Source organism: Nerophis ophidion, linkage group LG09 (assembly GCF_033978795.1).
Source record: "Nerophis ophidion isolate RoL-2023_Sa linkage group LG09, RoL_Noph_v1.0, whole genome shotgun sequence".
Lineage (NCBI taxonomy): Eukaryota > Metazoa > Chordata > Actinopteri > Syngnathiformes > Syngnathidae > Nerophis > Nerophis ophidion.
The window spans coordinates 69073465-69097763 of record NC_084619.1 but is presented as its reverse complement, the minus strand read 5'-3'; the positions used below and the strand labels follow the sequence as shown (position 1 = coordinate 69097763).

At 37.9% G+C, this 24299-nt stretch overlaps 1 protein-coding gene across 3 annotated transcripts in view; it reads left to right on the top strand.

Moving 5' to 3' along the window:
• Positions 1-17354, top strand: part of LOC133559688 (ubiquitin thioesterase Zranb1-like) — a 38762-nt gene extending 21408 nt beyond the window's left edge. For 2 of the 3 annotated variants that reach the window (XM_061911683.1, XM_061911684.1), the window contains exons 4-10: positions 922-1075; positions 3253-3324; positions 7345-7543; positions 10928-11048; positions 11157-11286; positions 13285-13514; positions 16161-17354. In XM_061911683.1, the coding sequence (XP_061767667.1) occupies positions 922-1075; positions 3253-3324; positions 7345-7543; positions 10928-11048; positions 11157-11286; positions 13285-13514; positions 16161-16379 (1125 nt within the window). In that variant the 3' untranslated portion in view covers positions 16380-17354. Of the gene's footprint in view, positions 1-921; positions 1076-3252; positions 3325-7344; positions 7544-10927; positions 11049-11156; positions 11287-13284; positions 13515-16126 lie in introns of all 3 variants that reach the window. The other variant, XM_061911685.1, reaches the window with a different exon arrangement.
• The last annotated feature ends 6945 nt before the right edge of the window (positions 17355-24299 follow it).

The following is a 24299-nucleotide window of genomic DNA, read 5'->3' as shown; positions in this document are numbered from 1 at the left end:
TTATGGTCTTACCTTTACTTATAAATGAAGTCCATGCGCAGCTCCTTCTGATCAAAATCATCGATAACTTGTTTATAGAAGTCTTCCTTATCTTTCTTCAGTTTTAAAAGTCTCTCTGTCTCGATGGAGATCTTCCTTTATTACCTCCTACTGTTTTATTTTAGATACGTAACCCTCCATGTTAAAAGTTCAAGGGAGAGGAAATTATAAACGATCGCTGCTCACCCTTGCTGCCACTAGCGCCCTCTACCACCAGGAGGTGGGAGTCATTTAATGACTCATATTTGACACACGCAGCTACGGTATATTAATGAAACATAGCTGCTTACTGTTCTTTTTAGCATATTCAATAGCTTGGACCTTAAATCCCACTTAATAGCTCTTAATCTTCTTCCCTTTATGCGATTTCAAATGATTGAAATCAGCCTCCTCCATTTTGAAAATGATGACAGGTGAAGTGTCACTCGTGACGTGACGAGTTTGACCAGGCGGAAATTATAGACATATGCTAATTATTTGGCGAAACGAGTTTGTCGTTAGTCCTGAGCCGGCGGTAATGCTAAGCATGTGCTAATTATTTTGTGAAATTCTAGGCAGGCGCATACTATATGCCCGACGGCCATTCAAGGAAATACGGTATATAGTTATTTTTTTCTTTTTCCTGGGGACCCTCTAGCACCCCAGGGGGGAACCATACGTAGGCCGCGGGCCTCTTAAGACTTCACTGTTGGGTTTGTGTACTTTTCACTAAGCGTTTTTTTTCCTTTTAGCAAATGAAATGGATAAAAAATTGAATGAAAAAAATCATTTATTCCCAGCCCCACTGGCAAAAAAACTAAACAATCAAACATACATCTTTCGACTTTATTTGAAGACGTGTAGCGAAGCCATCGCTTACCAAGTATCCTCGGTTCTTTGCAGGTGTCCCAACAGGCCGCCAAGTGCATCCCAGCCATGGTGTGTCCCGAGCTGACCGAGCAGATCCGCCGCGAGGTGGCCGCCTCCCTCCACCAGCGCAAAGGAGACTTCACCTGCTACTTCCTCACCGACCTGCTCACCTTCACGCTGCCTGCAGGTGAGTGACATGTTGGCGGTTTAGCTAAAACACCAAAAGGCTATTTGGCAGGAGTATTTGGTGGCTCTTTTAATCACTGCTGGCCTCAGTGGCCTCGTGGTTAGAGTGTCCGCCCTGAGATGGGTAGGTTGTGAGTTCAAACCCGAGACAAGTCATACCAAAGACTATAAAAATGGGAGCCATTACCTCCCTGCTTGGCACTCTGCATCAAGAGTTGGAATTGGGGGCTAAATCACCAAAAATGATTCCCGGGCATGGCCACTGCTGCTGCTCACTGCTCCCCTCACCTCCAAGGGGGTGATCAAGGGTGATGGGTCAAATGCAGGGAATAATTTCGCCACACCTAGTGTGTGTGTGTGAGACAATCATTGCTACTTTAACGTTTATGAAGCGGCATCATGCAACAGGGTTGTGTTCTTGTTCTTGTAGAACAGAGGTCGGCAACCCGCGGCTCTTTGATCACTCCGATGTGGCTCAGCTGCATACTTGTCGAACCCTTGATTTTTCCGGGAGGACCCCGAATTTTGTTGCATTTCCCGGAAAACTCCCGGGGCTAATATTCACAAGTTTTTACCCAGACAACAACATTGAGGTTGTGCCGTGATGGCAATGCCTTTAACTTCCTCTAGAGCATGTAGTCGCGTCAGCTTTCACCCCATGCTATCTGCGCGCTGGCCAGTCCCCCATAGTGTGCGGCTGCTATCAACACACGTAAGTGACTGCTAGGTATACTTGTTCAACAGCCATACAGGTTACACTGAGAGTTGTGATATAAACAACTTTAACACTCTTACTAATATGCGCCACAATGTGAACCCACACCAAGAATGACAAACATTTCGGGAGAACATCCGGACTCTAACACAAAATAAACGCAACACAACAAATACCCAGAATCCCATGCATCTGTAACTCTTCCGGGCTACATCATACACCCCCACTACCACCAACTTCCCCTCCTCGCGTCGGTTGAGGTGGGCGGGATTGTGGGGGGCGGGGTTTGATGGTAGCGGGGGTGTATAATGTAGCCCGAAAGAGCTAGAGATGCATGGGATTCTGGGTATTTGTTGTGTTGTGTTTATGTTGTGTTACAGTGCGGATGTTCTCCCGAAATGTGTTTGCCATTCTTGTTTGGTGTGGGTTCACAGTGTGGCGCATATTAGTAAATAAATAAATGGGTTGTACTTGTATAGCGCTTTTCTACCTTCAAGGTACTCAAAGCGCTTTGAGTGTTAAAGTTGTTTATATCACAACTCTCAGTGTAACCTGTCTGGCTGTTGAACAAATAGGCCTTGCAGTCACTCACGTGCGTCTGACGAAGCAACATACAACATGTGACTGGGCTGACAAGCTGTTTGATATGTTTGCAGAAGTCACTAAACGCATTGTCTTCATAGCACGCCCTAATTATTGTTTTGGTGTAAATCATCAGACATTCGTGAGAATAGATGCCCTGAAATTTGGGAGTTACCAGAATAATTGGGAGGGTTGAAAAATGTGATGTCATGCGGCATTCATATAAAACTCGTGGGCTGCACTAACATTACATTTTCATATTAAGGTGCGGGCCGCGTGTCTGAGACCCCTGGTTTATGCATAGCACAAAGCAAAAAAACTTTGTACGCAGTGTTATTTCATTTTAAATTTCAAGAGTCTTGGGGCTCTCCCATTGTTTTCTTTATTTTGTGAAACGGGTCCAGATGGGTCTTTGAGTGGTAAAGGTTGCCGACCCCTGTTGTAGAAGGTCCACCACAAAAAGAAAAAGCCCTACTTTGGGCTTTTGTCTTGTCTCCTTTTCAAATCGTCTCAACTTGCAGCGTCTGCTGTCTTAAGCCTTTATTGCTAGTAGATTGCACAGTACAGTACATATTCCGTACAATTGACCACTAAATGGTAACACCCCAATAAGTATTTCAACTTGTTTAAGTCGGGGTCCACGTTAATCAATTCATGGTAAGCCAAGCAGGACAATAAGGACCTTGGCTCAGAGCAGTCCTTTCTTCTTGGAGGAAGAGTTAGCCAGTGTTGGAGCTAACATGAGCAGAAACAAAACTGGCTGGACTTGAAATGAGCGTTGCTAGTTTCCCCCCCTCAGTGGTGTGTGCTAGTCAGTTAAAACGGTCTTGAAATAGCAGTGAAATATATCCGTCAATAATTTGCTTTTTTTGGCTTTTCAGACATTGAGGACTTGCCACCAGCAGTTCAAGAAAAACTCTTCGATGAGGTTTTGGACCGAGATGTGCAAAAAGGTAAAATATTTGCGGTCATCAAGTTGAAATGTTGTACTTCTCTAAGGGCAATACTAGAGCAATGAAACTTGGATGTAACGGAGTAGTCAGTGTACAGCTTGTAAAAAAATGACCAAAATTCAATGGTCAAATCAACATCAGAACTTGACATTGATTAAACGTTAAAGAAGTAACCAGGCAGCTGTCCAGTGCACACACTCTCATGGTTCAAATGTCAACAACACCCATCCCTACCTGTGACCCAATTATGCAGAATTATTTAGCGTCTCACTTTGGTTGACAGCTATAAACTACTGCTGAGCCATTTCTCGTGCTGGACCAGTTGTGTATTGACTACTCTAAAGTTTCATTCCTGTGCTATTGTCCTTTTAAATAGACACAAGAATGCTTGCTGACATGAAACAAGGGGTGTGCCCACTTCTGTGAAACACTGGATAACCACTCCAAGATGGTGCTTTTCTGCACACACACACACACACACACACACACACACACACACACACACACACACACACACGTATTTCTTGCCTTCTGGAGACCTGCAAAAAAATGCCTGCCTCATTAGGACCACCTTTTCTAGATATATATAAAGATTTGTATTTACAAGATTGATATTTATTTATACTATGCAAATATAAAAAAAGGTAAGCTTTTAGATATTTTTGGTTTGTAATTGGTTTTTAATCATTTGTTGTTTCGCCATTACAGTATGTATATGTACATTTATTTTTATAAATTTTGGCCAACAGGGGTGCATTTCAATTCCTTTCACACACTTGTTATTTCATATGTTGACCAGAGGGGGAGCACTTTTAAAAGCGACACACATTCAATTAGAAAAATCCCTCCTTTTTGGGACCCCCTCATTTTGATAGATGTCACCAGCAGTGGTGCAAATGAGACATTGTCTATTAGATGCAATGTTATTGGCACCACGATTTATGTCATCACTTGTTCACACCTCCTCATATGGAAGATACTTTTCCTTCCTCATGTCTCAAGTAGGGTAGAAACACACAAACACATTCTTGTATTTTTTACCTTCTGGAGACCTCCGAAAAAGTGCCTGCCTCATTAGGACCAGCCTTTCTAGATATATAAAGATGTGTATTTACTACATGAATAATATATACATACTAGGCAAATATTAAAAAGGTAAGCTTTTCGTAAATGTTTTGTTTGTAATTGGTTTTTAATCTTTGACATTTACTTCAAGTAATTACATTATGTCTCTATATACATATTTATTTTGTATTAATTTTAGCCAAAGGGGGCGCATTTCAATTTCTTTCACACACTTCTTATTTCATATGTTGACCTTTTAAAAGCGACACACAGTTATATAGAAAAATCCCTTCTTTTTGGGACCACCCTCATTTTGATAGATGTCACCAGCAGGGGTGCAAATGAGATACTCTATTAGAAGCAATGTTTTTGGGACCATGATTTATATCATCACTTGTTCACACCTCCTCATATGGACGATACTTTTCCTTCTTCACGTCTCAAAAAGGGTGGAAATACAAGAACACACTTAGAAAAGTCATGACTTTTAGGCAACACATGATTTGACTGAGTTCGGCGTCCTTTAAAATGCTCATTTCACTTTTGGCAGAAACAAGATTTGGACTGCAAACATTACCCTCTCCCCCCCTTTTTTTTAGATTAATGGATTAAGATTTAAATCTGATCACATGGCCTTGTAAACCACTCGCAGTCTTTCTGCACGGTACAAGCCCCGCCCCCAGCGCCACATTGTAGGCATGTGTTTCAAGGTTGATGCCCAGAAGAAGCGGTGGTCACAAAGACTACCTCCCAAAGGTCAGCCATTGCTGGAATGAAGCCACGACTGAAGTTCAAACACGAACACAAAGTGCTGCTTGTCTTCCTCCAAGGCCACATGCTCCACCACCTTTTAACAAGTGGCTGTTAAAGAAATTGATACTTTTTTTTAATATTAAGTGAACCTTTTTTTTTTACCATGAGTAACACTTAGCTTATTATTACCTTGTTCATTTAATTTTTTTATTCTAATAAACAATACATTTATAACATGATCTGTATTAAGAAGGATAAATATTTTTGTCCATGAAAAACTAATTACCTTTTTTAATCATATTTAGGAATTTGGATTAATCACAGCTGGCATAATCTAAATTAATTAAAAATAAAGAGCCCACTATTTGGTCATAAATGGACTTTTATGGTCAAAAGGTAATGTTTTAAATGTGTCACTTGCTAGCAGTTAAATCACTGGTTATATAACAGCTAACCACCCCCTGGTTAAGGTAGAGAAGCATGTGGGCTCATACATGATGAACCTGCCTGCACATGTGACAAATGCAACATTTTGGGTGATTAATCACACCAATTAACTCATTAATTGTTAAAAAATCCGATATTTCACATGGCACACCCATGTGTTGCTAAAAGACATTCAGTGAATAAATGAGAGAGAGCGAGACTTTTGAAGCTCATGGAGAGAATACCAAGAGTGTGCAAAGCAGTAATCAGGGCAAAGTGTGGCTATTTTAAAGAAACTAGAATATAATAACATGTTTTCAGTTATTTCATAACTCCACTTGTTCATTCATAGTTTTGATGTGTCTATCTACAATGTAAATAGTCACGAAAATAAAGCATTGAATGAGGTGTGTCCAAACTTTTGGCATGTACTGAGCACTACATATCGCCACGGCAACAGCATCACCTGGAATAGTCTGTTCTACATGACACTACTGTCTATTGTCACTACTGTCTATTGTCACCTAAACAAGTGCTGCTGTTCCCTTGTCTCAAGCAGTACTTGTACATGATGATGATCTAACAGTACCTTATTTCCTTGAATGTCCGCCGGGGCGCTAATTATTTTAAAACCTCTTCTCACTCCGGCGCTTACCAAAGGCATGCGTTGAATTTAGGCCTGCACTTATAAATTTGAGTGTGATGTAAGGATACCATCATGAAAAGCACATTTAATAAAAATAAAAAAACTTTATTATGGTCTTACCTTTACCTTTAAATGAAGTCCATGCATGTGCAGCACCTTTTGATCAAAAGCATCGATAACTTTTTTATAGAAGTCTTCCTTCTCTTTCTTCAGTTTTAAAAGTCTCTCTGTCTCGATGGAGATCTTCCTATATTACGTCCTGCTTCGATTCAAAGTCCAGTTTAGAAAACTGTTTTATTTTAGATATGTAATCCACCATGTTCAAAGTGCAAGCGAGAGGAAAAAATATAATGATCCCTGCTCACTCTTTCTGCTTGTTGTCACTTCTTCTGCAGCCGAGTTGTTGCAAGAAGGATCACTAGCGCCCTCTACCACCAGGAGGCGGGAGTCATTTAATGACTCATATTTGACACACGCAGCTACGGTATATCAATAAAACATAGCTGCTTACTGTTCTTTTTAGCATATTCAATAGCTTGGACCTTAAATCCTACTGAATAGCTCTTAATCTTCTTCCCTTTATGCGATTTCAAATTATTTAAAACAGTCTCTTCCATTTTGAAAATGATGACAAGTGAAGTGTCACTTGTGACGTGACGAGTTTGACCCGGTGGAAATTTTAGGCATATGCAAATTATTTGGCGAAACGAGTTTGACCCGGTGGTAATGCTAGACATGCGCTAATAAGAATAGTATTTTGCGAAACGAGTTTGACCCGGCGTTAATCCTCGGTAATGCTAAGCATGCGCTAATTTTTTTTTCTCAAAACGAGTTTGACCCGGCAGTAATTCTAGGCAGGCGCGTACTATATACCCGGCGGCAATTCAAGGAAATACGGTACTTGTACATGATGGTGATCATGCAGTACTTGTACATGATGGTGATCATGCAGTACTTGTACATGATTGTGATCATGCAGTACTTGTACATGATTGTGACCTAGCAGTACTTGTACATGCTGGTGATCTAGCAGTACTTGTACATGCTGGTTAGAGTCAGGCAGCCAGGGTGAGACCACGTGTGCCTGAAAGTACCCTGACCTGTCCTTGCGTCACCCTCCTTGTTTTTAGAACTGGAAGAGGAGTCGCCCATCATCAACTGGTCCTTGGAGCTGGCCACCAGGCTGGACAGCCGGCTGTACGCCCTGTGGAACCGCACGGCTGGGGACTGCCTGCTGGACTCGGTGCTGCAGGCCACCTGGGGCATCTACGACAAGGACTCGGTGTTGCGCAAGACGCTGCACGACAGCCTGCACGACTGCTCCCACTGGTGAGCGCCTGCAAGCAAAGTATGGAGACACACCTCTGTGGTGTGAGGAAAGTGCCACAGTTCACTCAGGAGACTTTTTACTTCTTTCTGCTACGATAATACTTCAAGCATCACTAAAAACTTCTCTGTGTACTTTTTGCTACTGAAATGATTCTGCCAGACATTTTCCATAAGATCAATTGGTGTTGCAGTAATGTCTCGTTAACTAACCAACGCCCAATTTCCATGGCCAGACCCGCTCTTGGTGTGACACACACACACACACACACACGTCATACTATTCTTTGTTTTTGTCCCCTGGTCCATTATTACTGTATTTCCTTGAATTGCTGCCGGGTATATAGTATGCGCCTGCCTAGAATTACTGCCGGGTCAAACTTGTTTCGCAAAATAATCGGCGCATGCCTAGTATTACCGCCGGCTCAGGATTAACGCCGGGTCAAACTCGTTTCGCAAAATATTATTTTTATTAGCGCATGTCTAGAATTTCCGCCGGGTCAAACTTGTTTCGCAAAATAATTAGCATATGCCTAGAATTTCCGCCGGGTCAAACTCGTCACATCACGAGTGACACTTCACCTGTCATCATTTTCAAAATGGAGGAGGCTGATTTCAATATATTTGAAATCGCATAAAGGGAAGAAGATTAAGAGCTATTCAGTAGGATTTAAGGTCCAAGCTATTGAATATGCTAAAAAGAACAGTAAGCAGCTATGTTTTATTAATATACCGTAGCTGCGTGTGTCAAATATGAGTCATTAAATGACTCCCGCCTCCTGGTGGTAGAGGGCGCTAGAGATCCTTCTTGCGACTACTCGGCTGCAGAAGAAGTGATATGTGCTGGGAACGCATATGACGCGGCGGGAGCACTACGGACCTTTTTAGGATGTAACACCACTACTCTTATGCTGGCTATGTAAACAACCGGGCTGAAATAAAGCATGTTCCAGTCCTAAATACCCAGTGTATTAGTTATACAATAACACGTCATGGTGGCAGCGGTGGGATAGAGATCACCCACGGAGCAGAACGAGAGGGGGAGTTGTCCGAGCATAATTTTGTCATCGCCCACACTTCACGTGAGGTAACTGATAGCAGCAGTCTGCACGTCGGGAGCAACTCAAACGAGAGCGCTCTATGGCTACACACCTACCGACCATGAACTGGACCAGCAAGAGTGAGTAGCGTGTGTTTATTTTTTCCTCTCGCTTCCACTTTTAACATGGAGGATTACATATCTAAAATAAAACAGTTTTCTAAACAGGACTTTCAATCGAAGCAGGAGGTAATAAAGGAAGATCTCCATCGAGACAGAGAGACTTTTAAAACTGAAGAAAGATAAGGAAGACTTCTATAAACAAGTTATCGATGCTTTTGATCAGAAGGAGCAGTGCACAGACTTAATTTATAAGTAAAGGTAAGACTATAATAAAGTTTTTTTTTTTTTAATTAAATGTGCTTTTCATGATGATATCCTTACATCACACTCAAATTTTTAAGCGCAGGACTAAATTTACCGCATGCCTTTGGTGAGCGCCGGAATGAGAAGAGGTTTTAAAATAATTAGCGCATGCTTGCCTTTACCGCAGGCCTTTGGTAAGCGCCGGAGTGAAAAGAGGCTTTAAATTAATTAGCGCACCGGCGGCAATTCAAGGAAATACAGTATGTCAAATTTGGTATGGTTAACATAAAGAGTAGAAAAGTCATATAATAGTTTTCCCTTCACGTAGACACCAGAGCCTGTTTCCTCATAATCTGTCAGTATGCTTGAAGAAAACATCAGTAGAAAAGGACGCACAACAGAATACTTGTCTTTTACATATATTTGTGTGCGTGTGTACTAATTTGTGTGTCTGTATATGAATTTGAGTGTGTTTTAAGTTGTCTGTCTGTCCTAACCAGAAAGAACCCTCGTGTCTACTTACACCTGACTTCTGTCACACCTCTGCTGTATAAGATTTGAGCGCATCCAGATTTGTGAGCGTGTAATACAATATGAAGTGTGCCTACATTTAACCAACCACAGAATTCAAACCAATCAGAAACAAGGTAGAGCTGAGGTGCGTGAAAGAGACGCCAAGAGCCGTCTTACCTTGTTTCTGATTGGTCTAAAGGCCTACTGAAAGTCACTACTAGCGACCACGCAGTCTGATAGTTTATATATCAATGATGAAATCTTAACATTGCAACACATGCCAATACGGCCTTTTTAGTTAACTAAATTGCAATTTTAAATTTTGCGCGGAAGTACAATGCTAAAACGTCGCGGTATGATGACGCATGACGTCACGCATTGTAGAGGACATTTTGTTCCAGCACCGTTCACAGGTATAATTCGTCTCTTTTCATCGCATAATTCCACAGTATTCTGGACAACTGTGTTGCTGAAAATCTATAACACACATGAAGATATAAAATACACGTATGAAGATCTAAAACACACGTATGAAGATCCAAAACACACGTATGAAGATCTAAAACACGTATGGAGATCTAAGATATAAAATACACGTATTAAGATCTAAAACACACGTATGAAGATCTAAAACACATGTATGAAGATTTAAACACGTATGAAAATCTGAAACACACGTATGAAGATCTAAAACAAACGTACATGGATCTAAAACACACGTATGAAGGTCAAAGCGCTTTGGGCTCCTTAAAAAGGGGTAGAAAAGCGCTATACAAGTACAACCCATTTACCATCTAAAACACGTATTAAGATCAAAAACACGTATGAAGATCTAAAACACGTATGGAGATCTAAAACACGTATGAAGATCTGAAACACGTATGAAGATCTGAAACACTTATGAAGATCTGAAACACTTATGAAGATCTAAAACACGAATGAAGATCTAAAACACGTATGAAGATCTAAAACACGTATGAAGATCTAAAACACGTATGAAGATCTAAAACACGTATGAAGATCTGAAACACTTATGAAGATCTGAAACACGTATGAAGATCTAAAACACTTATGAAGATCTGAAACACATATGACGATCTAAAACACACGTATGTGGATTTAAAACACGTATGGAGATCTAAAACACGTATAAAGATCTAAAACACGTATAAAGTTCTAAAACACACGTATGAAGATCTAAAACACACGTACGTGGATTTAAAATAAACATACGTGGAAATAAAACACGTATGAAGATCTAAAACACGTACATGGATCTAAAATACATGTATGAAGATCTAATCCATCCATCTGTGGCCCCCAAGTCAGAAGGTTAGAAGACTACTGATCTCCATGAAACACCTTGATTAGTGCTGTGCTAAAGAGCCAAATGAAGGCAAGTGACAAGAGATGACGTGTGTGTGTGTGTGTGTGTGTGTGTGTGTGTGTGTGTGTGTGTGTGTGTGCAGGTTCTACACACGCTGGAAGGAGTGGGAGTCCTGGTATTCCCAAAGTTTCGGTTTGCACTTTTCTCTCCAGGAGGAGCAGTGGCAGGAAGACTGGGCGTTTATCCTCTCGCTGGCAAGTCAGGTGAGCTCACGTGTGCTACAAAGTGGCCGTCGTCACGACGTAAGAAGCCACTCACTAATAAGTTCCCGTTTTAGTTTGATAGTTTTTTTAATATGCTTTCCTTCACAGCCAGGATCCAGCTTGGAGCAGACGCACATCTTCGTTCTTGCACACATTCTTCGCAGGCCCATCATCGTCTACGGAGTGAAGTATTACAAAAGTTTCCGTGGGGAAACGCTGGGGTACACTCGCTTTCAAGGTGAGCACTTCCTGTTTGAGTGTGTTGAATGTACAAACCCTGCTTCCATATGAGTTGGGAAATTGTGTTAGATGTAAATATAAACAGAATACAATGATTTGCAAATCATTTTCAACCCATATTCAGTTGAATATGCTACAAAGACAACATATTTGATGTTCAAACTGATAAACTTTATTTTTCTGCAAATAATCATTAACTTTAGAATTTGATGCCAGCAACACGTGACAAAGAAGTTGGGAAAGGTGGCAATAAATACTGATAAAGTTTAGGCATGCTCATCAAACACTTATATGGAACATCCCACAGGTGTGCAGGCTAATTGGGAACAGGTGGGTGCCATGATTGGGTATAAAAACAGCTTCACAAAAAATGCTCAGTCTTTCACAAGAAAGGATGGGGCGAGGTACACCCCTTTGTCCACAACTGCGTGAGCAAATAGTCAAACAGTTTAAGAACAACGTTTCTCAAAGTGCAATTGCAAGAAATTTAGGGATTTCAAAATATACGCTCCATATCATCAAAAGGTTCAGAGAATCTGGAGAAATCACTCCACGTAAGCGGCATGGCCGGAAACCAACAATGAATGACCGTGACCTTCGATACCTCAGACGGCACTGTATCAAAAACAGACAACAATCTCTAAAGGATATCACCACATGGGCTCAGGAACACTTCAGAAAACCACTGTCACTAAATACAGTTGGTCGCTACATCTGTAAGTGCAAGTAAAAGCTCTACTATGCGAAGCGAAAGCCATTTATCAACAACATCCAGAAATGCCGCCGGCTTCTCTGGTCCCGAGATCATCTAAGTTGGACTGATGCAAAGTGGAAAAGTGTTCTGTGGTCTGACGAGTCCTCATTTCAAATTGTTTTTGGAAATATTCAACATCGTGTCAGCCGGACCAAAGGGGAAGCGAACCATCCAGACTGTTATCGACGCAAAGTTCAAAAGCCACCATCTGTGATGGTATGGGGGTGCATTAGTGCCCAAGGCATGGGTAACTTACACATATGTGAAGGCATCATTAATGCTGAAAGGTACATACAGGTTTTGGAACAACATTTGCTGCCATCTAAGCGCCGTCTTTTTCATGGACACCCCTGCTTATTTCAGCAAGACAATGCCAAGCCACATTCAGCACGTGTTACAACAGCGTGGCTTCGAAAAAAAAAAAAAGAGCGTGGGTACTTTCCTGGCCCGCCTGCAGTCCAAACCTGTCTCCCATCGAAAATGTGTGGCGCATTATGAAGCGTAAAATACGACATCGGAGACCCCGGACTGTTGAACGACTGAAGCTCTACATAAAAAGAGAATTGGAAAGAATTCCACTTTCAATTAGTTTCCTCACTTCCCAAACATTCTTTGAGGGTTGTTAAAAGAAAAGGTGATGTAACACAGTGGTGAACATGACTTTTACCAAATACTTTGGCACGTGTTGCAGCCATGAAATTCTAAGTTAATTATTATTTGCAAAAAAAAAAATAAAGTTTATGAGTTTGAAACATCTTGTCTTTATAGTGCATTCAATTGAATATGGGTTGAAAAGGATTTGCAAATCATTGTATTCTGTTTATATTTACATCTAACACAATGTTCCAACTCATATGGAAACAGGGTTTGTACTATGAATGTAATAGCCACAGTGATACCATGTTTGCACAAGTTAGTTGCTTGTATGTTCAAAAGTATCAAATTGGTACTGGTGTCAATTCCCAGGTACCGGGAATTGGTGCCATATCAGTTGAAAAGTAAACAGTTAGTGATGCTAAGACCTTTTATTATCGCAGCTAAAACTAACAACTACTTTGCTTTAGCCACCTTCATCCAAAAGACGTCAATATTCCAAATAAAACAAACAGAATTTCACGTATTTTCCCAAACTGACTTTCTTCAGGCTTCTGATAGATTTATAGTTTTTTTTTCCAAGGAGAGATTTGCACTTAATCTCCATCCAAGGTGGTGCAAAAAACAAAGTGTTTCCAACGTGTTCAGGTGTGTACCTGCCCCTCCTGTGGGAGCAGAGCTTCTGCTGGAAAAGTCCCATCGCCCTGGGCTACACGCGCGGACACTTCTCGGCGCTGGTGGCCATGGAGAACGACGGCTTCGACAATCGCGGCGCGGGCGCCAACCTCAACACGGACGACGACGTCACCGTCACCTTCTTGCCGCTGGTGGACAGCGAGAGGAAGCTGCTTCACATTCACTTCCTGTCAGCGCAGGAGGTAAGAACTCTCTCCAGGGTTTCCCACACATTCTGTGGCGGCCCGCCACCAAAGAATTACGGCCGCCACAAATAAAAATATATATATATATATATTTTTTTTCCCGGCTTTTGACTCGCTCGACCGCTCATAAAAGCAATGGGACTCTGTCTGTGAATGGAGCTTGTAGTTACATGTTATATAAATATGTAAATATTATATAAATATGTACATAAAGTGTTGTAATTATTTTCCTACTCCGCGTTCTTCTTGGTCATCGCCGCCGCCGCTGACTTACAGTATGTACTTACATGCCAAGTATGCACACAAGTAAATACACTTACATACTTTTATACTTACAATTAACATTATAGTACATACTTAACAGTTAAGTACATACTGTAAGTGAATGCATGAATACACTTTTATAGTTACATGCTAAGTATACTAAAATGTAAAGTGTAAATGCATACTGTAAGTAAATGTTTGTATACAATTTTGTATATCCACTTAGTATTTCAGGACATACTTAGCATATAAGTACATACTGTAAGTAAATGCACTTGCACACATTTACTCTTACACTTAACATTTGAGTACATACTTGGCATGTAAGTACATACTGTAAGGAAATGCACTTTCATACTTAACATGTGAGTCCATGCTCTTATACAATTTCCTACTTCCACTTAGTATTTGAGTACCTACTTAACATCTAATACTGTAAGTAAATACACTTACAAACTTTTATGCTTACACTTAACATTTCAGTATACTTAGCACATAAGTAAAATACACTTACACACTTTAATACTTACACAGTATTTGAGTACATACTTAGCATGTAAGTATGAAAGTGTATTTACTTACACTACATACTTTACAAGTAAATACACTTACACATAACATTTGAGTACATACTTGGCATGTAAGCACATACTGTAAGTAAATACACTTACACTTAACAATTGAATACATACTTGGCATTTAAGTACATAGTAAGTAGTTATATTTATACACTTTCATACTTCCACTTAGTATTTGAGTGCATACTGTAAGTGAATTCCCTTCCATATTAAAACTTGACATTTGAGTACTAAAGTACATTCTCTTACGTATGTTGTCAAAACGCTAATGCAAGTATGAGTGTATACGTTCATCACTGAATATTTAAGTATACACTCAAAACCAAAACATAAGCATGTAAAGCAAGTGTATACACGTTTGGTGTGTACCTGCAGATACTGTACTCAACATACAAGTGTGTAAGTGTATCCATTTAATAGTATATACTCAAAATATAAGTGTGTAAGTGTATCCACTTAATAGTATGTACTCAAAGCAAAAGTGTGTAAATGTGTCCACCTAATAGTATGTACTCTATGTAAAATGGGGCGGTATAGCTCGGTTAGTAGAGTGGCCATGCCAGCAACCGTTCCAAGTTCGATCCCCGCTTCCGCCATCCTAGTTAATGCCGTTGTTGGGCAAGACACTTTACCCACCTGCTCCCAGTGCCACACACACTGTTTTAGATGGAACTTACATATTGGCTTTCACTATGTAAAAGTGCTTTGAGTCACTAGAGGAAAGCGCTACATAAATATAATTCACTTCACTCCTCAAAACATAAGTGTGTAAGTGTATCCACTTGACAGTATGTACTCAAAACCCAAGTGTGTAAGTGTATCCACTTAATAGTAGGCACTCAAAACCCAAGTGTGTAAGTGTATCCACTTAATAGTATGTACTCTGTAACATTAGTTTGTAAATAAATTGACTTATTGGTATGTACTCAAGACGGAAGTCAGTATATAAGTGCATTCACTTGATAGTATGTACCCAAAATACTTTTAGTATGAAATTACATAAGTGTGTCACTGTGAGTACTTAAGTATGTACTAAAAATGTATACTTTAATGTGTAAGTGTATCAACCTAATAGCATGTACTCAAAACACAAGTGTGTAAGTGTATCCACTTAATAGCATGTACTCAAAACATAAGTGTGTAAGTGTATCCACTTAATAGTATGTACTCAAAACATAAGTGTGTAAGTGTATCCACTTAATAGTATGTACTCCATAACATAAGTTTGTAAGTACATTGACTTAAGTCAGTTTGTAAGTGCATTCACTCGATAGTATGTACCCAAAATGCTTTAAGTATGAAATGACATAAGTGCGTCACTGTGAGTACTTAAGTTTGTACTAAAAATGTAAACATAAATGTGTAAGTGTATCCACTTAATAGTATGTACTCAAAAAATAAGTATCCACTTAATAGTATGTACTCTAAACATAAGTGTGTAAGTACATTGACTTATTGGTGCGTACTCAAAACGCAAGTCAGATTGTAAGTGCATTCACTTGATAGTATGTACCCAAAATGCTTTGTTTGAGTATGAAATTACATAAGTGTGTAACTGTGAGTAGTTAAGTATGTGCGAAAAATGTAAACGTAAGAGTGGAAGTGTACAAGTATGGAAGTGCATAGACTTCAAATATTTGCTTATAGAACGTACTCAAAGTGCAGATTGTGAAAATGCATTGACTGAATAATGTGTACTCAAAGGTAACATATTTACGCCACATGCTGAGTGTGTAAGTGCACTGACTTGTGGAAGTGTGTGAATAGAGAGGGCACGCACCTGACGGTGGTGTTTGTCCAGATGGGCAACGAGGAGCAGCAGGAGAAGCTGCTGAGGGAATGGTTGGACTGCTGCGTGACGGACGGCGGCATCCTGGTGGCGCTGCAGAAGAGCTCGCGGCGCCGTGACCACCCGTTGGTGACGCAGATGGTGGAGAAGTGGCTGGACCGCTACCGGCAGATCCGAGCCTGCGCCTCGCTGTCTGACGGCGAGGAGGAGGAGGAGGACGAGGACGAGTGACCCGGGTTGTTGTTTTCCCTGACACAGACAAAGTGGTGAGATGCAAGAGAGAATGTACCAAGCATGTTTCTACCAGCAGCATACATGAGGTCGTACGCGCACTGACTCCAAATACAAAGCACATTTCCAAATTGTCGTCTTTTGGACAAAGCCATTTTTGGGAAAGTTGTTCTGCACATGGATTATTCAATATCAAATCTAAAATGGAGATTTTGAAGAAGGGACAATTTCCCTTTTTTTTTTTTTTATTCATAAGTGGACTCGCACTAGTTGTCATTTTTGGACGTCCTATCTTGTTCCTTTTATTCCACATATTTATTGTTTGTACTTGACCTACTTCCTTTTTGTTTATTGTTTGTACTTGACCTTCTTCCTGTTTGTTTATTGTTTGTACTTGACCTTCTTCCTGTTTGTTTATTGTTTGTACTTGACCTTCTTCCTGTTTGTTTATTTTTTGTACTTGACCTACTTCCTGTTTGTTTATTTTTTGTACTTGACCTACTTCCTGTTTGTTTATTGTTTGTACTTGACCTACTTCCTGTTTGTTTTCCTGCTTCTTTTGTTGACTCGATCTTTATGAAGACACGTTGCACAGAAAGAAGGTAAAAATTTTACTTTTGCGTCTTATTCGTACCTCAAGCCTGCGACTCGGTGCTTTTCTTTCGGTTTTTTGGAGGGGAACCGGAGGCCCATGTTAATCTTCTACTAAAGGTCATCTGTCTTTTTGTGTGAAAATTCTCTTCAACACATAAAAAAAACCAAAGCAGATTTAAAACACTTCAGTTTTTTTGGGTTTTGCTGTGAAAGTTTGGTTTGTTGTCGCCATCTTGTAGCATAATGTCCTTTTATTTGGTTCATGTTGCTTTGTATTTATGCAATAGTTGCATTTTTGTTTGGGACTTGAGGCCTGACTATACGACATGTAACAAAGACGTGGCAAAAATCAAGGACAAAAATAAAACATTTTTCAATGTTTCAACTGTTCAATTACTCTTTTTTCCATGCACCCTCCAGCGAACGTTGTGTGTCCTACACCACCACAATCACGCTTTTAGCCACCCAAACTCATCACTGAGGGCTACAAAGTAAAACTCTGAGGCCGTATTTATCAAGCTTGTTAGAATTACTCCTTAGAAGTCTGCTATGAGTTGACTTATGAGTAAAGAAATTCTTCGCTGAAAGCTGCACTTAACAGTTAGTTATCAAGCGTCTTACTCACACTTTCAGCAAAGTGTGGGACTGAATCTCAAGTGTCACACTAAGAGCTGAATTACGACATTACTATGTACCGTAAGCGGAATTTTAGGTGACGTCATTTCTGTGTCCAGAGAAATGACCAATCACGGAAGGGAATACCTTGTTTAAGAATAAAGAAATATCTTAGAAATATTTAAGTGGACAATGGGAGTGTATATTTTGACAATAAACTACAAAATAATACAAAACAAAATGAAAGATTCTGAGAATCCTCTCAAAGAGCTCCTAACTTATCCTAAAAATCTCAGAGCTAGGAGTTTTAGCACTCCTTTGTGCACTTTTTAAATTTTTTTTTACATATTTGTGTGCGTACAACTTGTGCACTAATGTTGCACTCCTATATGAACACATTTGCACTTACTTGTCGCTCATATGTGAGCACACGTGTGCACCTATTTTACACTTATATGAGCACACAACTTGTGCAAATATTTTACATGCTTATATATGTGCACATGACTTCTAAAATGTAATAATGCACATATTGTACACAGTTATAATGGTGCACTTTATTGGTGCACCTATTTTACACATTTATACAAGTGCACATAACTTGTGCACTTTGTTGGAGGACTTATTTTACACACTTATGTATTTACACATTACTTGTGCACTTATGCACTTATTGTACACACTTATATATTTACACTTGATTTACACACTTATATACAGTATGTGCACATAACATGTGCACTTTATTGGTGCACTTAACACACTTAACATGTGCGTTTAATTCTTAAAATGTCAGTGCCTAGAAGTCAGTATTCAACCTTAGATTGAAAAGTCTCACAATACAAAAACAGTCCATTCAAATTTTCCAACTGAATTTTCTAGTTGTGGAATATTTTAACTATTTTGATATGTTTTATATTGTTGAATATATTTATAAATAGTTATAAATATTAATATCCTTCCACTCCCTGAATGTTCGCGCACGTCTCTCATACCCCCCGCTGGCAACTCCTAACCACTTACAGTAGGACACCTCTGAAAGTCTCTTAAATATCGTGGAGAGTAGGAGTGATTCTTAGACTTAAGAAAGTTGATAAATAGCTTTTATTCTTAAGTTTGAGAGTAGGACTAAATTTCGCAAATTCTCAGGACTTAAGTGTAAAATGGCACTCTAAGACACTTGATAAATACGGCCCCTGGTGTCAAACTCAAAGCCCAGGGTCGGCTCATTTCTTTTGGCCCTCGAAAGGGCCAAAAGAAATAATATCTATCAAAGTACTGCAAATGTTCTTATTAAATATATTCTTTCTATTTTTAGAAAAAAATATATATATGTACTCCATGTAACCGCAAATGTTAAATAAGTATGCACAAATATATTTTCAAACCATTTATTTCAATAGAAATAAATAATAATAATGATTTCAGAGCAAGTTATCCATCAAATTGTGTAATGTAAAAGTAGCAATAGAATTCTTGGTAAAATAGTGAAATTCACTGTGGTTTTGAAAGCATTTTTCTCTAAATAAAAAAAAAACTATTTTACTGTAAAACTGTGGGGCCGTTTTGGCATTTACAGTAATACACCCAAAAATCTACACTTGTTGATTTGCGGTAAAAATAAAAATAAATAATATATATATATATAAATAAAAGGCAGCTCACGTGCCAAATTTTACTGTAAATTAGCTTTTTTTTAACTTACAGTAAAAAAACAAATGTAATTTACAGTAAAATTATGGTAACTTTTTTGTTTTACCATAACAGCAGTACTGTTTTTCCATTTGCAGTAATATACACTACATTTTAAGATTAAATTATTGCAATTTACCATATTTTTAGAGCTGCGAATCTTTTGGTGTCCCACAATTCGATTCAATATTGATTCTTGGGGTCCCGATTCGATTATAAATCATTTTTTTCGATTCAACGCGATTCTCGATTCAAAAACGATATTTTTCCGATTCAAAAGGATTCTGTATTCATTCAATACATATGATGTCAGCAGGATCTACCCCAGTCTGCTGACATGCTAGCAGAGTAGTAGATTTTTTTAAAAAGCTTTTATACTTGTAAAGGACAATGTTTTATCAACTGATTTCAATAATGTAGATTTGTTTTAACTATTAAACGAACCAAAAATATGACTTATTTTATCTTTGTGAAAACATTGGACACAGTGTGTTGTCAAGCTTATGAGATGCGATGCAAGTGTAAGTCACAGTGACACTATTGTTTCTTTTTTATTTTTATAAATGTCTAATGATAATGTCAATGAGGGATTTTTAATCACTGCTATGCTGAAATTATAACTAATATCGATATTGTTGTTGATAATCATTTTTGTTTCACTACTTTTGGTTTGTTCTGTGTCGTGTTTGTGTCTCCTTTCAATTGCTCTGTTTATTGCAGTTCTGAGTGTTGCTGGGTCAGGTTTGGTTTTGGAATTGGATTGCATTGTTATGGTATTGCTGTGTGTTGTTTTGTTGGAATGCTAAAATTTTTTTTTTTTTTAAATCGATTTTTTAAAAATGAGAATGGATTCTGGATCGCACGTGAGAATCGCGATTCAAATTCAAATCGATTTTTATCCACACCCCTGATTATATATATATATATATATATATGTGTGTATTTGTATTGAACCGTTTCAGTACGGGTGTTACGGTTCGGTGCGGAGTAGTACCGAACGAGTACATATGAAGTAGCAGCCTATGCTAAAGTCTTAATAAGCTGCTCCGCTCCGTTCTGCCTCTTGCACAGCACCCAGCATTGTCCCTCCCACACAACCATCTGATTGGTTACAACCGTAGTGGTAACAAACCAATCAGCAGTGCGTATTCAGACCGCATGTGGTCAGCGGACTCTCCCCAAATTATACTTAACACTTCTAAGTCAACTACTTTCTAAACATCACCATGAGCCTGTTGACGTTCTGGAAACAAACTGCAGCTCTGCTCGCTCGCAGTCCTGGCTTGAGGTGAAGGCTAATTAGCTTTTAGCGTAACGTTAGCTCATTCTGCTGTGTGTGTGTGTTACGGACAGTGTTGATTGAGGTGTGTTGAAGCAGCAAAAAAGGACATTATGTCAAATGAAGAGTTTGTGTCTGTGATAGTGTATATAATAATGTAAGTGCATCATTAAGCCTACATGAACTCCATTGTGTTCAGGGATGAATAGTCTCTCCTATTTCTACTGTACTATATTTTTCCAGCTATAGTTACATGAATCATTAGTAATGTAGCAGCCTAGTTTGAATGGCAGGGTCCCTGCTATCACATGTTGATACAAATATAACATTTGCATAATAAAAATCAATTACAGGCTTCCCAAATGCTGTAATAAATTAAGCATGATGAGTTGACTTGAAAGTGTTTAATGTTGCACTTTTTATATTTCGAAGAAAAGTTTTGTCATTTTATTTAATCTGAGCAACACGCTGAGGCAGTTTAATGTGGATTAACGTGGGCAGAATTATTATAGTGGTCCCAATGTTAAAAGGATAAAGCCATTGTTTACAAATTTGGTAAATAAATAACCAAACAATTTATATTGAACCGAACCGTGACTGAGGTACATACCGAACCGAAATGTTTGTGTACTGTTACACCCCTAAAATATATATATATATATATATATATATATATATATTAGTTACTTTATTGAGCTTACAACCCCTTGGCGCTGATTTGTATTGTTTTTGTACTTATGTTGTATATAATTATTTCTCCATTGTTTGTAAATGTTGCGGTTTTTAAATAAAGGTTTATTCAATTAAGAAAAAGGCAAAAAGCTCCGCCTCCATGCGCGCTCCCGCAGCTACAAAACATTTCAGCGATAAACAATTTGTCACGACGCCTGTTTAAAGTCCATCCATCCATCCATTTCCTACCGCTTATTCCCTCACAGGGTGGAATACCCGAGTGGACATAACCGTGGAGCACTCCTCAACTCTGTTTCTACCGCTTGTATTCGCGCTAAATCCAACGTTAATTAGCAGTTGGCAGCGAACATTTACTGCGTTTTACTGGCGAGCAAAATGGCGGCCAGACTATGTGTTACTGCACTTAAGTTTCCAGGGCACGGCCATAATTCACAAAGTTGACATTCAGTCATACTATAACAACCAGGTGATGATATCTGAATATATTAAATAGATGTATTTCACAAAGACTTACCAGTTTGTTTCCGTGTCGCTTTTTTTAATTGTTTTTTTTTTAAATTGCCCGCCAAGTGAAGACTTTCCCTCCTTCTTCAAGTGCCTGAAACTCAAGTCTCGCGAGATTTGGCCCGATTGGCCTGTCCAATAAAGGAAGACCTGACTACGTCACTTCCTTTCTAGCAATTTTTTTTTTTTAGTTTTACGACGTCGCGTTTGAATGTATTTATTAACATTTTGTATTAAAAAAAAGAATGACTAACCTCTTGGTGAAAAAGAACAAAATTATACAAAGCAAAAAGAAGTAGATTTGAAAAAAATCAGGCATTATTATCGCCACAATTTCACTTTTTGGTCCTTGTCACGTGATGCAGAGGGGGCGCCACTGTCCATATTATGTCATGATTTTTTTAAACGAGGCACTTAACTCTATATTTACGTATTATATCGGTGCTTTAATTGATCAGTAGTGTCAATTGATGTAAATAAATATAATTAGTTTTTGCCATTTAGGGCTGCTAAACCCATTTTTTTTTATTTCTGTACAAATCCACATGGTTCCAAATTAAATACTGTGTTCTTAAGTACACAAAAATTAACCGCACAATAATTATTTGTAGCTTCAAAAATGGTAGTTTTTACTATCATTTTAAAGCTCATTTTTAAAAATGGTAGTTTTATCTATCATTTTCAAAGCTACTAATAATTATTGTGCGGTTTATTTTTGTTTTTGCACAATAATTATTAGTAGCCTAAAAAAATGGTAGTTTTTACTATCATTTTTAAAGCTACTAATAATTATTGTGCGGTTTATTTTTGTTTTTGTCCAATACTGTACTCCATAGCTGATTTAAAAAAAAATTGTTTAATGATTCAAGTAATAATCTTGGTTCTCAAACTACCACCATATTGACCACTGTTAATATATATTAGCATAGTAGTCTTAAGTAATGATCAAAAACAAAAATAAACCGCACAATATTTATTAGTAGCTTTAGAAATTGTATTTTTACTATAATTTTTAAAGCTACTAATAATTATTGTGCGGTTTATTTTTGCACAATAATTATTAGTACCTTCAAATGTGGTAGTTTTTACTATCATTTTTGAAGCTATAAATGGTAGTTTTTACTATCATTTTTAAAGCTAATAATTATTGTGCGGTTTAATTTTGTTTTTGCACAATAATTATTAGTTGCTTCAAAAATGGTAGTTTTTACTATAATTGTTAAAGCTATAAATGGTAGTTTTTACTATCATTTTTAAAGTTACTAATAATTATTGTGCGGTTTATTTTTGTGTTTGTCCAATACTGTACTCCATAGCTGAAATTTTTTTTTTTAATTAATGATTCAAGTAATAACCTTGGTCCTCAAACTACCACCATATTGACCACTGTCAATATACATTAGCATAGTAGTCCTAAGTAATGATCAAAACTAAAATAAACAGCATAATATTTATTAGTAGCTTTAAAAGCGGTAGTTTTTACTATAATTTTTAAAGCTTCTAATAATTGTTGTGCGGTTTATTTTTGCACAAAAATTATTAGTACCTTTAAATATCATCGTTTTTACTATAATTTTTTAAGCTATAAATGGTAGTTTTTACTATCATTTTTAAAACTACTAATAATTATTGTGCGGTTTATTTTTGTTTTTGCACAATAATAATTAGTAGCTTCAAAAATGGTAGTTTTTACTATCATTTTTAAAGCTATAAATGGTAGTTTTTACTATAATTTTTAAAGGTACTAATAATTATTGCGCAGTTTATTTTAGTTTTTGTCCAATACTGTACTCCAGAGCTGATTTTTTAAAAAATTGATTAATGATTTAAGTAATAACCTTGGTCCTCAAACTACCACCATATTGACCACTGTTAATATACATTAGCATAGTAGTCCTAAGTACTAATCAAAAACAAAAATAAACCGCACAATAATTATTAGTAGCTTCAAAAATGGTAGTTTTTACTATCAATTTTAAAGCTACTAATAATTAGCGTGTTTTTGTTTCTGCACAATAATTATTAGCAGCTTCAAAAATGGTAGTTTTTACTATCATTTTTAAAGCTATAAATGGTAGTTTTTACTATGTTTAAAGCTACTAATAATTATTGTGCGGTTTATTTTTGTCCAATACTGTACTCCAGAGCTGATTTTTTAAAAATTGATTAATGATTCAAGTAATAACCTTGGTCCTCAAACTACCACCATATTGACCACCCTTAATATACATGAGCACAGTAGTCCTAAGTACTGATCAAAAACAAAAATAAACCGCACAATAATTATTAGTAGCTTCAAAAATGGTACTTTTTACTATCATTTTTAAAGCTACTAATAATTATGTGGTTTATTTTTAATTTTTTTGTCCAGTACTGTACTCCAGAGCTGATTTTTTTTTTTGGGCCCTAATTGTCTGACTGAGGTAATATTGAGTAATTTGTTACATCTCTACCATATTAAAGTGATGCAATACCAGAGTTGTACATTAAACATATTATTTTTATAAAGATAATAATAATACACAAGTGCTAAGCTACAAAAC